This window comes from Staurois parvus, unplaced genomic scaffold (assembly GCF_062004578.1).
Source record: "Staurois parvus isolate SC_StPar_1 unplaced genomic scaffold, SC_StPar_1.0 ptg000894l, whole genome shotgun sequence".
Lineage (NCBI taxonomy): Eukaryota > Metazoa > Chordata > Amphibia > Anura > Ranidae > Staurois > Staurois parvus.
This window is the reverse complement of record NW_028318690.1, coordinates 1,773,145-1,786,739: the sequence shown is the minus strand read 5'-3', so window position 1 is coordinate 1,786,739 and position 13,595 is coordinate 1,773,145. Positions and strand designations below refer to the sequence as shown.

The following is a 13,595-nucleotide window of genomic DNA, read 5'->3' as shown; positions in this document are numbered from 1 at the left end:
CTATAGTGAACGCTGGTATAGTTCTGTTCTGATCAACGATATTGATCCGTTCAGACACTATACTAGCAATGGAGATTTATTATGTATGTGAACATGTTCCTGGCAATCAAAGGGGTAAATGTGATGAATGATGTAGTGTCGGGCAAACTGACACTATCTGAGAGGGACGCTAACTGCCGCTAATGCTATCTGAAGTCGCCCGTGACACTAATACAGTGGTCAGTAAAAAAATCTGTACATTGTAATAATGACACTGGTGATAGGGCAGTGAAAGGGTTAACGGGGGGAGGGGGGGTTAAATGTGACCTAGCAGTGGTTTTTACTGTGTAAGTGTGCTGCTTAGACTCATGTGGATCTGCTTTCTCCTCTCTCTTGGACAGAATGTGCTCCAGGGAGAGAAGATGGTATCATTTTCTGTGCCGCTGTAATGTGTTGTGAAGAGGGAGAAAGATTCTGTAGTTTAGCAAAAGACAACAGGGAAGAGCTGACACCTTTTCTAACAATTTTTCATTTAGAGAAGGCAAATTACCTTGAGATATTTAGAGCTGATTGAACTTCAAAAAGATAGGGGTATTTTTATTTTACTTGCAGGGTCTTCAAAGGGGCAAACGATGGAGCAATGTGCATGTACTGCAGAAATCTCTAATGTGTATTTTTTTGCCTTAAGTTAAACTTTAAATGTACCTGGTGGGTTTAAGCATTCAAAAATGTATCTCAATGATATCTTTTTTTGTGTCCTAGGTCCCAGACACCTTCTTCTAGTCACAATTGGAGAGCACCTCCTGTGCCACCTAGAGGCAATAATTAATGGAGTCGCTGGAATAGGAAAAAATATTTTTTTCATGGATGACACTTCCCCCAAAGTTTTTGAGGATAAATGTCATTTTTCTGGCCTTTTCCAAGGAATTTTAGCTATCACAGATTATAACAGTGGACTCGAGAACCTCTATAAAGGTCTCCTCATTTTTACCATTAGCCAGCCTGGAAATGAGCATTTCACCAGACAGCCTGAATGTGACATCGGTCAGCTTGGAATGAATAACATCACGTAGCATGATCATGATAATGGCAGCCAACATGAACCCTAAAAGGGCCTAAAAAACCTTAATTTAAATGTTAAGAAATTGAAACCAAATACATGCAGACTTACTGGTTACCACCTGAAGATACAATGTTGCTGTGTTTGTATAATTTTGCTCTTATTCATATATTGAATAGTGGTACTTTCTGTACAAATTAATTTACCAGTTTTGACTTTTAAGCACCATTAAAGTGAATCAAAAGAAATAGCTTGACACATGTTTTTTATTTCATGTTACATTCCTCATGTACATTACTTAAAAATCATATTAAAGAAGAAATTCATCCTTATCATAAAAATTATAACAAAGGCACCTTTAGAAATGTGTTGTAATGGCAATCTACAAACAGATCCTTATAGATAACAGCAGGCTTGTAATTCTCCCCTTTCTTCTCATGGTGGCAATTTTCACTAAAGGCAGATGAATACATCTCCCTTTACTTCCAAGTACTCTGCCAAGATTTCTGGGTCTGCCTTCTGAAACAAGTGACATGAACTTCCCTGGATGCATCTATAAGGCTCTGGTTGCATCACCAGAGCCTCAAAAAGGCAGGAAGTAAAAAACACTAATTTTAAAATAAAAGTAAAAAAAATACTTGTGCAAAGTTCTATTTGCAGACCCATGTGGAGCTTCTTGCATCAAATTAATCAAAGTGGCATACAACACTTTGTGAGTGTGTAGCATGAGACTGATGCTTATGCACAGCCATCTATCTCCTTCCAGTTTCAAATAATGAATTCTTATTGTAAGATTGTTGTACACAACCTGTTAAAAAAAAATACATTAATTTGAGATATAAATACATGTTTACTTTTGTGGAGAGCATCTCTCTGTTAATTTGGTGTGGCATGTTACATTTTATTAATTCCCTGTTGGCTCTTGCATGTTCCAGGGTTTTTTTTAAATAATACCCAGACTCTGTAAAGGTATCTAACTGTATAATGCTGTTTTGAGTATGTTGGTCTATTTGTTGTCATATATTTTATGATGCAGATAAATACATGTTCACCTTTTGTGGAGTTTGTCTTCCCAAGTCTTTGCTGTAAGTAGAAAGAGGTATATACAGTACATCCTAGAAAAGAAGGCAAGCCTCCTAAATATATATTATCCTGCATGTCTTATAAAGGCCCTTACACACCTAAGTATAGAGCAAATGCTTTCAATACACATTTAAACTTGAATAAACTTCACTTCAGTTACCTTTATTTGCTCATGCATTATGCAGAGTGGGGTAACAATAATTTAAAATACACGTCTTACATGGTGCAGATGCTCTTAAAATCAATGCAAGTCTTGGTCGCATAAATTACATAGATGAACAGATTTTGAAATCCAATGGACCCTGCCTTCTTTGTTTTGCACCACCATAATATTCCATGGTTGACATATAAATGATTGGTCATACCACATTTGATCAGTGCAGCCAGAAGCTATAGCCCAGACTTATGGAAAGAGCAATACGTTCCCACAATAGCTATGTGGCATGCCAAGGTGAATGACATTCAACAAACAGAAGATTTAATCTTCCCAAACAATGGCTCGCATGATAAATTCTGAAAAAAATTGTTCATTTTTACACCTTGTGACAGTGCGAGGCCCTGTCACTATGGAGATGACCAGGAAAAAGACACATAGTTTGTATGTCTGCTGACTTCAGGGCTACAGAACATAGATTTTGAGTGGAGAAAACTGTTTCTGCAGGTTTCTCCAGACCTTTGTATTTCCGGATGGGGCTCTGTAGTTAGGAGATCCCTAGGCTTCTTGGTCAGAACAGAATCTGTAACCCAGTGTCTGGGTAATGTGGACAACCTGCAGAGTGTGTGCCCTGGTGCACACAGCCCTTATAATGATGGACTGGTGAAAGCAGTAGAAGGTGTGAAGGGGATTCTGGGCACAAGACTGGGAAAGTCTGGGCAGCTCAGAGAGTCTGGGAGACAAAGAGAGGATCTGGGGGGAGAAGGAAGCTGCAGAGGCCAGTGAGTCCAGGGGGGCTGGAGAGAATCCAGAAGTCTCTGTTGTATGCAAGCTGAAGATATTGGGAAATGCCTGTCAAGAGGCTCTCTGAGCCTGAACAGCAAGGTGCTGTCACCTAGGCTGAGAGAGAGTCTGAATAGCAAGTGGTCTGGCAGACCAAAACAACCAGTGGTACTGCTGACCAGAGAGCCAGGTGGCTCAGTATTTTTCATTTGTGTTTGCTGGCTAAAGTCGCCCAAATGGAAGAGAAATATATTTCCAATATATTTAGAAAAAAAATATATGTTGTTTGATCCTAATTTCTCTGATCCTCCCCTTCTTCCAGTGCCCCCCTCTTATCTCCTGATAAGACATATCATGTGGAAACACTGCATATGCTCAGGCTACTCCCAGTGATGACCCGTCCTGTACCTGGACCCAACAATCACCGACACACCAGTTAAGAAGCATATAGATTTAATAGGCCCAGGACAAGTCTGAGGTAAAAGATATGGTTTAACAAACTCGACAAAGACAGAATTAACTGGTCATCATATATCGTGTATTACCACATACAAATGCACTTGGAAGAGCGGGATGACAAGGCTAGCAACAGTGCAAGAACCACCATACATCATACCCTCCAGAGAGAAAGAAAGTAGGTACAGTATAGTAAACAGTTGTGAGATATGTACTCTGTACAAACCCAAGGCCTAAACTGCTGAGCATTGATGCCTCCTGTCAGTGTGTAACAAGGTACAAGCAGACAGCTCACACTGACAATCTACAAGAGCCCTGCATTGCACCCGTCTGCTGACCGCGAGCGCAATGCTTTGTAGGCTCCTAGTAAAAAGAAATACAGTAATACATTTTTTTTTTTTACCTGCAAAAAGTTTGCATTTATTATTTATTTTACAAAGGTGTACTTATCCTTGGATACATATATTTTGTATTTCCTTGTTTTTAATTGGGGATAAATATAAAATGTGAAAACAAAATAATTTTCCTGCAATTTTTTGCAACACAATGCTTTGTCATTTGTGCACCCCTGTATATTTACTGCATAATGTAAACAATAAAGTCTGCTGATTAAAATGATCACACTAGTGTATGTAATATAATGGAATGCTAAAGCTTTAAATTACCGTATGTGTTTTACTTTAAAGGAGCTTTATTTCTCTTTCAATGCAACATAAATTGTTAGTATAATGACATTTGAGTGACATTACTCAAGTAAACATTAGAAACTTGTGCAAAATCTGATTTAAATCATCCGATAGCATCATTGCAACCTGGGATTAATTTGGGGAGGAAATAATTTTTTATTTAATATATACACACATACTGTATATTTCAGTTTATGTTTTCATTTATTTGGAATTTTTCTTCTTCACTGACCAGACCCAGACTCCCACTTGCCCCCCACCCCAATGTATCTGGGCAGCAGCAAATCACTTAAGTATGGCTCGTTCACACTTGACTTTATTTCTAACTCTTGCCAAAAGCCCCTATAGCGTTTGACAGACGTTAGGCATTTGGGAAGCGTTTTTAACGCTCCCAAAACGCCCTATGCGTGGTTTTGAGGCGGTTGACAGGCATTTGCCAAGCGTTAAAACCGCACCACAAACTCCTATAATGAAGTTAAATGGTATTAACACTCCGCAACTGCCTCTCAACCACACCGCAAACGCCTGCCAGGCATTTGTGGAGCGGCACCATAGACTTGAATGGGAGGCTTCAACTCCTCCTGACTTGACATGAGGCATCAGTTTTGCCATGATGCGACGCAACGCTAATGCATCCGTGTGAACAGCACTGTGTGCTGCCATGTGCAGAATTTTGATAGGCATTTGAGAAGCGTTAAAAACACTTCCCAAGCGCCTGTCTGATGCCTGCTGACAAAGCTAGTGTGAACGTAGCCTTATAGTGATTTATTGTTGTTGGCAATCAGCCAGCAATAGATCACTATAGCAATGATCTATTATTGTATAGAGAGAAGGGAAATTCCTGTAACAGGAAGTCTGCATACTGACAGGAAGTGCTGTGACATCACTCCACTCCATATACAGAAACGTATTGCTGTCCCTGTACTGTTTTAAAATGGCACTGGAGACTCAAGTAGTAAAAAAAAATTTCAATCAACAATAAGTACACAAATCCAATTTAAGATGAAGTTAGACATTGCTATATTATTATTATATTATTATTATGCAGGATTTATATAGCGCCAACAGTCTGCGCAGCGCTTTACAAACTGAAGGTAGACTTTACAGTTACAATACAGTTTGGTACAAGAGGAATCAGAGGGCCCAATAGCTTACAATCTAGGAGTGTGCATGCCCCACTCTGCTGTCAGTCAGGAGGATGAGAGATACCTCCTGATTAGGAATGAGAGAAGTGATTCTAGAAGATTTCACTGCAAAATGGGGTTGGGTTACATTGGATATTATTTTTATTTAGTTCTATTTGTATTTGGTGTAATTGATCTTTGTGTAATTTTGCTAAACTTTTTTTTCAATTTTGTTTTTTAAAGTATAATTTTTTTGGACACAACAACAGGTCAAGGATAGTGCTCAGGAGGTTCTGTAATCCTCAAGAGCCACTAAAAATACATAGGGGTTTATCTATGAAATTTTGCTTTGCACAAAAGCCATGAAAAATACCCATCATGTTTATAATGCTGTATGTGTAAAATGTTAGTTTCTATTACCTTGTGCAGGGCGAATGTATCATTCCCTAACACCATATCCAAACACTGACATACAAAACGAGATCACTGTCAAAGACATATTGAAGACAGTTGGAAAAGTACGTATTGGTGTTTTACCCCTCAAATAAGAACAGACATGCAAAATCAAACTTTTAATGTCAACTCAGCCTAGCATAACCAGTTTGTTGTAGCTAAAATCCAAATAATACACAAAAAGGTTTACAAACATTTGCACATTGTTGGTATGACCAAAACATCTTGTATTCATAGTCCCATCTACAGAATTTATATAAGCATAGACATATGACTACTCCAAAAAGGGCTATAAAATCCACCCACTGGATGTATGCCAGTATATTATAATGTATGAAAAGTAACAAAGCGATTTTTTTTGGGGGGGTTACAATTTCTCAGTGTGTTTTGTGGACATTCTTCTTCAAGAGAAGGGAGTTCAAAAAGATGTGGATAGATCTTCCATGTAAGTATATGAGATAAGCCACTGCCAGAAAGACGGGAAAATGAAGGGGGGCACCACAAGGCAGGCTGACAATCCCCAAGCCAAAAGGCAAACGGGCTTTTTATGGGAACCCACAGATACCCAAGAGAAAGAAGATATAACCCAGCATTACTTATCATAGACCCTTGGTATATATGGGGGATAAAGAGACCAGTCAAGCTCCAAACCATGTGTATGTGCAACTCAACCTAGCATAATCAACCTGGTTATGCTAGGTTGAGTTGACATTAATAAAAGTTTGTTTTTTAATTGGTGCATGTCTGTTCCTTTCTGAGAGGTAATACATTAATAAAGTCCCCTTGTACCTCTCCGACTATCCGACTAAGAGAAAAAAAGTTACAATACCATTCAACCAGAAGAGTTAAAGAATATTTGACCAATAGAGAGAATAGCCTAATGCTATAGGCTAAAAACATTCAACCAGAAGAGGAAATAATTTGAGGCAGACTTCTGCACTATGTACAAAGTGTTTAGAGTAGGGGTGTCTAAACTTTTGATCTTCCTGGGTCATATTGGAAGAAGAGGAATTATCTTTGGCCACACATAAAATGTACTAACATTAAGGATAGGTGATAAGTTAACGATCACTGATATAGATAATGTACCTATTGCTATTTTGTTCTTACAGAGGTAGAAGAATGGTTGTGGGCGGACAACTGAAACCTGGGGGGCGCAGCCCACCCCAGCATCTCCCTAGAGAAAGCCATGTGGCATTTACCTGCCTGGAACTATCCCTGCATTCACTGCTGCCAGTGCTATTCCAGAAATGGCAGCCCCAAATCCCTCCAGCTGTGCCTGGGCCTGGACTCTCAGTGCCAGCAGCCATGGCTTCAATGCTGGCACAGCATCCCTCCACACATGCTGAATGCTCTTGGGCCACATGCTGGCTGTGGGCAGGACACCCCTGGTTTAAAGATTTCTGTGCCCATCAGCAACAGTGTAGTTATCACGTACCTGGTAGTAAAGCCTGATGTAATGAGGAGGGCCTCTCTTATACCTCTGATGCGGGGCCCCTGGCAGTGTACACAGAAGGCGCAGAGTGGCACTAGTGCCTATACGTCCTGCCAGCAGCAGAGCAGGTGTCCACGCTGGGCAGCTGAAGCCATCAGGGGTCTTCAGTAAGGCAGGCAGACTAGCAGGCAGTTGGGCAGTGGACTGAAGAAGACTGGTACTGGTGACAGCAGGCAGATGAGGCAGTTGCTGTTAGCAGACTGAAGATCGTCAGGAACAGCAGAGTGGTAAGCAGGTACCAGTGGCAGCAGGAAAGTAGCAGAGTCAGACAAGCCAGGTCATATACAGGCAGCACTTATCAGGTACAGGGCACAAGCAGAAGCATGGTCTAGGTGAAAGCCAAATCTGGAAGCCAGTCAGTGAAGCAGAAGCCAATGGAACAGACCAACACGGAGGTCAGAGGACAAGCCAAGGTCAGTGCAGGCAGAGTTCAGGGGGCAGTAAGGACAATCCGGGTCAGCAACTGGAATTAGGGTACAGAATCACAGGAACAAAAGATACACAGGAGGCTGAAGACAAAGCATCACAGATCCTAAGCACTAGCCTGTCAGGGTCCTGTCCACAGCAGAGATTCTGGAAGATCTGGCATTTCTGCCAGTACTCTGCATGGCCGCAGAAGAACACCTCAGCCTCAGTCTGGTGCCAGACGGCCTTTATAAGGAGGCTCATCACTTCCTCAAGTTGCTGGATGATCTCTAGCTCCCCGTGCCCTGTTCCTGTTTCCTGTGACTTTGACCTGTGATTTTCTGTTACCAACTCGGCTTGCTCCTGGACCTGCCTACTCTGATTTACCCCTGATCTGACCTCGGCCTGGCTTACGGATACTCTCTCTCTCTCTCTCGCTCCTCTGTGTATGACCTCGGCTATCCCATCTGACTACGTCTGTTCTGATTCCCACCTGGTACCTGACCTTGGCTTGAACCGACTACCCAGTAAACATCTAAATCCCGGAAGGGCTTGCATACCACACACAGGCGCCTCCTGTCCGCAGACCTATCTCCGTGCACCAGCTGTGCTTCTGAGTGGACCACCAACCAGCACTCCTACAGGCGACCTGTGCAACTTTGGGCTTGACTCGCGCTGTCCCACTCTCAGGGGAGTCCAGAACTTAGCCGCAAGGGAAGCCCTCTCTCCACTGGCCTCCATCACCAGGTACATGATATAGCCCAGTTTAAATGGCCCTTATGGCACCAGCATCTGTCACAAGTACACATGTGCAACTTGTCAAACAATGGAGTTTTGTCTCTGCAGCATTGTATCAGTTCTGTATAGCAATTCATTCTGTAGTACTTGATTCATTACACTGTTAGTGGTGAGAGCTTAGGGTAACAATACTGCTCCTTCTCATATATAGTCACCCTAGGACAAGCGTGTTACTGGCAGTATTACTAGGTCAAAATAAGGAGGAAAAAGCAGATATAAAAAGAAAATTCAACAGTTCACCTTTATAGAAAAAATGTAACATTGAACTAATGCTGGAAATCCTGCCCACCCCCTGGACCCCAGTACTTACCTCTGGGGTTTCAGGACGATCAGCAACTCCGCAGCCACTCCAGTGGTCTGGGCATTTGAAATCCCTGCTGTTTTCCCTCTTTTCTGAGAGATGGTCCATCTCGGGGTGGACCACATGGATTTTGATTGATTAGTGCAGCCATTTTTTTCTGTAAAGGTGAATTAACACTTTAATGCAGCCACCACGCTTAAGTACTGGTAAGCTACAGTATATGACATTTTATTTTTTGGATTTAGATAGACTTTAACAAGCATAAATGTCCACCAGTGTGCATTACTGCAGCCATGCAAAGTACTGGTAGGAATGCCAGGTCTCCGAGTGCCTCTGCTGTGGACAGAGCCTTGACAGTTACCATGGGTAATATAGTCTGTATCACGGGTACAATTGTCTGAACTGAAAAAACTGGCTTTTCGGCATGTTTTGTACCAAACAAGGATGGTGACAACTCTGAAAGTGTAGATAAGAGTTGCCTGCCTTGGGCTTCGTGTAATTATGGGCATAGATGGTATTACCCTTATTCCAAATCTAGAAAAGCCTGTTTTTCTGCATCACAGACTGAGGTAAAGGACAGCCCCATATTGTTGTTGTTACAGTGTGACAATAATATCATCTATAATACCCATAAAAGATGATATGGGCTGCATAAGGGTTGTCTTTCCAGACTGATGGAAGAGTTGGCTGGGCCTTATAGTCTGCCACTATCATTTGCCAATATATGCCCCCTCTGTGGCCTGAAGAAAGTAGCATGCATGCTCCAAAGGTGTGCCCAGCCTACTGCTCCTGTACCTGGAGCTGACATCACTCCTGCCTGCCCTGAGGATCCACATCGACCAGGAAGTACTGGGAACCACCAGCACAGCCAAGGACAGTACTTTAGAGACCTACCTGCAGCGGGACCAGCCAGGAGTCGCACAGCGGTTGACACCAGTTTGACAAGAGCTCATTTGACTACTACTATTGTGAGTTGCCAATTTTGTGGAAATAAATGATTTGCTTATATTGTTGCACTTAGATGGCGCTGCTTCTCTCTCTTTTATGGTTCACACAGAGTCTCTTCTAGCTCTTTTTGAATCGGCTGCCACTGAGTCAAGCATTGTTGGATTATCCCTTAACCATCTTTGGACTGTAAGGACTTTACCTGTGTGGTTAATATACTAGCGATCACATTATACATCTTATCTTTTTCTTCTAAGTGCGCCAAATATTTATCTTGTACTGGTATGTCTATTGCATATACAGTATCCTTTTTATTTCATATCATACAGTATAAGGCACAGCTAATTTATGCTGCAGGTCATTTCAAATGCCTTTAAAATTCATGCAAGGAGGGCCTCCTGTGGCTAAACTGTGTAACACCATCCTTCTCGTAACTATAACTGCAGGGCAGCAAAAGTCCATTTTTGGTTACACATTCAAACATTTTTTTTTATTATTATTTTTTAACTCCCAAGAATACTACACTTTATGGTGTTCTGAATTCACATAATGTATTAACTGCATAGATTTAGCTAAACCATACCAATATAAATATTACATAGATGATTTCCTCCATGTCTTTCTACACCCTGTTCCAAATTATTATGATATTTTTCTCATTTACCTAAATAATTGATGTAAATAAGTCAGCATAATTCTCATGTTATCAACTATTAACCACTTGCCTACCAGGCACTTATACCCCCTTATTTACCAGGCCAATTTTCAGCTTTCAGCGCTGCCACACTTTGATTGACAATTGCGCGGTCATGCAACATTGTACCCATATGAAATTTTGATCATTTTTTTCTCACAAATAGAGCTTTCTTTTTGGTGGTATTTAATCGCCACTGGGCGCTTTACTTTTTGCGCTATAAATAAAAAATTGCAAAAAAAATTGAAAACAAAAGTTTCTTTGTTTCTATTATAAAATTTTTCAAACAGGTAATTTTTCTCCTTCACTGATGTGCGTTGATGAGGCAGCACTGATGGGCACTGATAGGCAGCACTGATGGGCACTGATAGGCAGCACTAAAGGGCACTGATAGGCAGTACTAATGAGGTGGCACGGATAGGCGGCACTGATAGACAGCACTAATGAGGTGTCACGGATAGGCGGCACTAATATGCAGCACTGATAGGCGGCACTGATAGGTGACACTGATGATGGGTACTGATAGATGGCACTGACTGGCATCACTGCTGGGCACTGACTGGCACAACCGCTGGGCACTGACTGGTGGCACTGACTGGCAGCACTGCTGGGCTGCACTGGTGGGTGGCACTGGTGGGCAGCACTGGTGGGTGGGCACAGGTGGGTGGCACTGGTGGGCACAGGTGGGTGGCACTGCTGGGCACAGGTAGGTGGCACTTCTGGGCACAGGTGTGTGACACTGCAGAGTGGCACAGGTGGGTGCACTGCTGGGCACAGGTGGGTGCACTGCTGGGCACAGGTGGGTGATCTGCTGGGCACAGGTGGGTGGAGCTAGTGGGCGCACTGCTGGGCACAGGTGGGCGGAACTTGTGGGTGGCACTGCTGGGCACCGATCATCAGGGCACTGATCATCAGTGCCCTAATGATCGGTGCCGATCCTCGCTCTGACAACTGCCGGTTCTCGGCAGTACTTTCCTCACGATCTGACAGCGTGAGGAAAGTGCAGCCGAGAACCGGCACTTGCATTTCCCTGTGATCAGCGTGTCATTGGACACCGCTGATCACGTGGTAAAAGGCCGCTGTGATTGGCCTTTTACCACATCACGTGATCAGCTGTGTCCGTAGGACACAGCGATCACGGAGATCGCCGGGTGCGCGCCCCCTGGGGCGCGCAGGAGAGCGTGTTCTGGGAGGATGTCATATGACGTCCACCCAGAACTGGCCGGCCGCAGTGCAGCCATCATTCGGCTATCTGCGGTCGGCAACTAGTTAAGAGTACAATTCAAATTTTATTGAACAAACCTCCTAATGATAACAGTATTTTTTTTAAGCATAAAAAACTTACAATGCACTGTTCCAAATTATTACGCACAGTAAGTTTCAAAACACTTTATAGGTTGTAAAGAACTGAAAATTGTCATTTGTTGTGTTTGCAGCATATTTACTGAAATTAAAAGCTATTTCAATCAAACCTTTAACAACATTTTAACAGGTCACATTACATTTTAACATAGGACCCCTTATTTGATAGCAGCTTCACAAGTCTTGCATCCATTGAACTTGTGAGTTTTTGGACAGTTTCTGCTTGAATTTGTTTGCAAGATGTCAGAATAGCTTCCCAGAGCTGCTGTTTGGATGTAAACTGCCTCCCACCCTCTTAGATCTTTTGCTTGAGGATGCTCCAAAGGTTCTCAATAGGATTGAGTTCAGGGGAGGATGGAGGCCACACCATGACTTTCTCTCCTTTTATCCCCATAACAGCCATTGATGTAGAGGTATTCTTTGCAGCATGAGATGGTGCATTATCATGCATGAAGATGATTTTATTACGGAAAGCATAGTTCTTCCTTCTGTGCCAGGGAAGAAAGTGGTCAGTCATAAACTCCACATACTTTGCAGAGGTCATCTTTACACCTTCGGGGACCCTAAAGGGGCCGACCAGCTCTGTTCCCATGATTCCGGCCCAAAACATGACTCCACCACCACCTTGCTGATGTCGCAGCCTTGTTGGAACAGGGTGGCCGTCCACCAACCATCCATTACTCCATCCATCTGGACCATCCAGGGTTGCACGGCACTCATCAGTGAACAGGACTATTTGAAAATTAGTCCATGTATTTTTCTGCCCAATGCAGCCGTTTCTGCTTGTGAGCATTGGTTAGTGGTGGCCGAATAGAACGTTTATGCACAGTTGCAAGACTCTAGAGGACTCTACACCTTGATGTCCGTGGGACTCCAGAGGCACCAGCAGCTTCAAATATCTGTTTGCTGCTATGTAATGGTATTTTAGCAGCCGCTCTCTTGATCCGATGCATGGATCTGGCAGAAATCTTCCTCAATGTGCCTTTATCTGCACGAACCCGTCTATGCTCTGAATCAGCCACAAATCTCTTAATAGTGCGATGATCACGCTTACGTTTTCGTGAAATATCTAATGTTTTCATACCTTGTCCAAGGCATTGAACTATTTCACTCTTTTTGGCAGCAGAGAGATCCTTTTTCTTCCCCATATTGCTTGAAAATGGTGCTCTGCTTAATAATGTGGAACACCCTCCTTTAGTAGTTTTTCCTTAAATTGGGCTCACCTGCCAATCTAATTATCACAGGTGTCCCAGATTGTTTTCAGTGATCAAAAGAGCCCTGACACACAATGCCATCCAAGAGTTAAACTGAAAAACAAAATATTTCATCTTTGTGACACTTAAATAGAATTTGCATAATAATTTGGAACAGGGTGTATTTCTGTGAAACTAATCTTGCAGATGCTGTAGAAGACAAATTTGTACACATTAATATTCATTATATCTTTTTTTTAATCTTGGAGATTGAATGTTTATTCAGCATGTTTCATATTTCCTTTACTGTATGTTACTCTAAGTATTTTTTTAATATATGTATGTGTATTTTATAAATCATAGTCTCTATCATTTTTACCTGGTTGATCCTGCTAGTCAATTTTCTACTTATTCTAAACTGACCATACAAAGTACAGACTCTGATTTTTGTTAGTGTGGTCAGCTTTCATCCTTTGGCCATTCAGAAGTACAGGACACTGTGCAGACACACAGCATGCTTGTATTGAGTAGTGTGTTCAGCCAACATACCCCCTGACCAAATCCAAAAACATTGAGTTGTCACAGGAATAAATGAGGGGAAATCTGATTTGTAAATCTGTTCTG

At 42.2% G+C, this 13,595-nt stretch overlaps 1 protein-coding gene across 1 annotated transcript in view; it reads left to right on the top strand.

Annotated features, from left to right (window-relative positions):
• The window catches only part of PIK3AP1 (phosphoinositide-3-kinase adaptor protein 1), a 166,761-nt gene extending 165,474 nt beyond the window's left edge, over nucleotides 1–1,287 (top strand). The window contains exon 17 of the mRNA XM_089656196.1: nucleotides 742–1,287. Coding sequence (XP_089512322.1) covers nucleotides 742–808 — 67 coding nt within the window. The 3' untranslated portion in view covers nucleotides 809–1,287. The remainder of the gene's footprint in view (nucleotides 1–741) is intronic.
• Nucleotides 1,288–13,595: the final 12,308 nt, after the last annotated feature.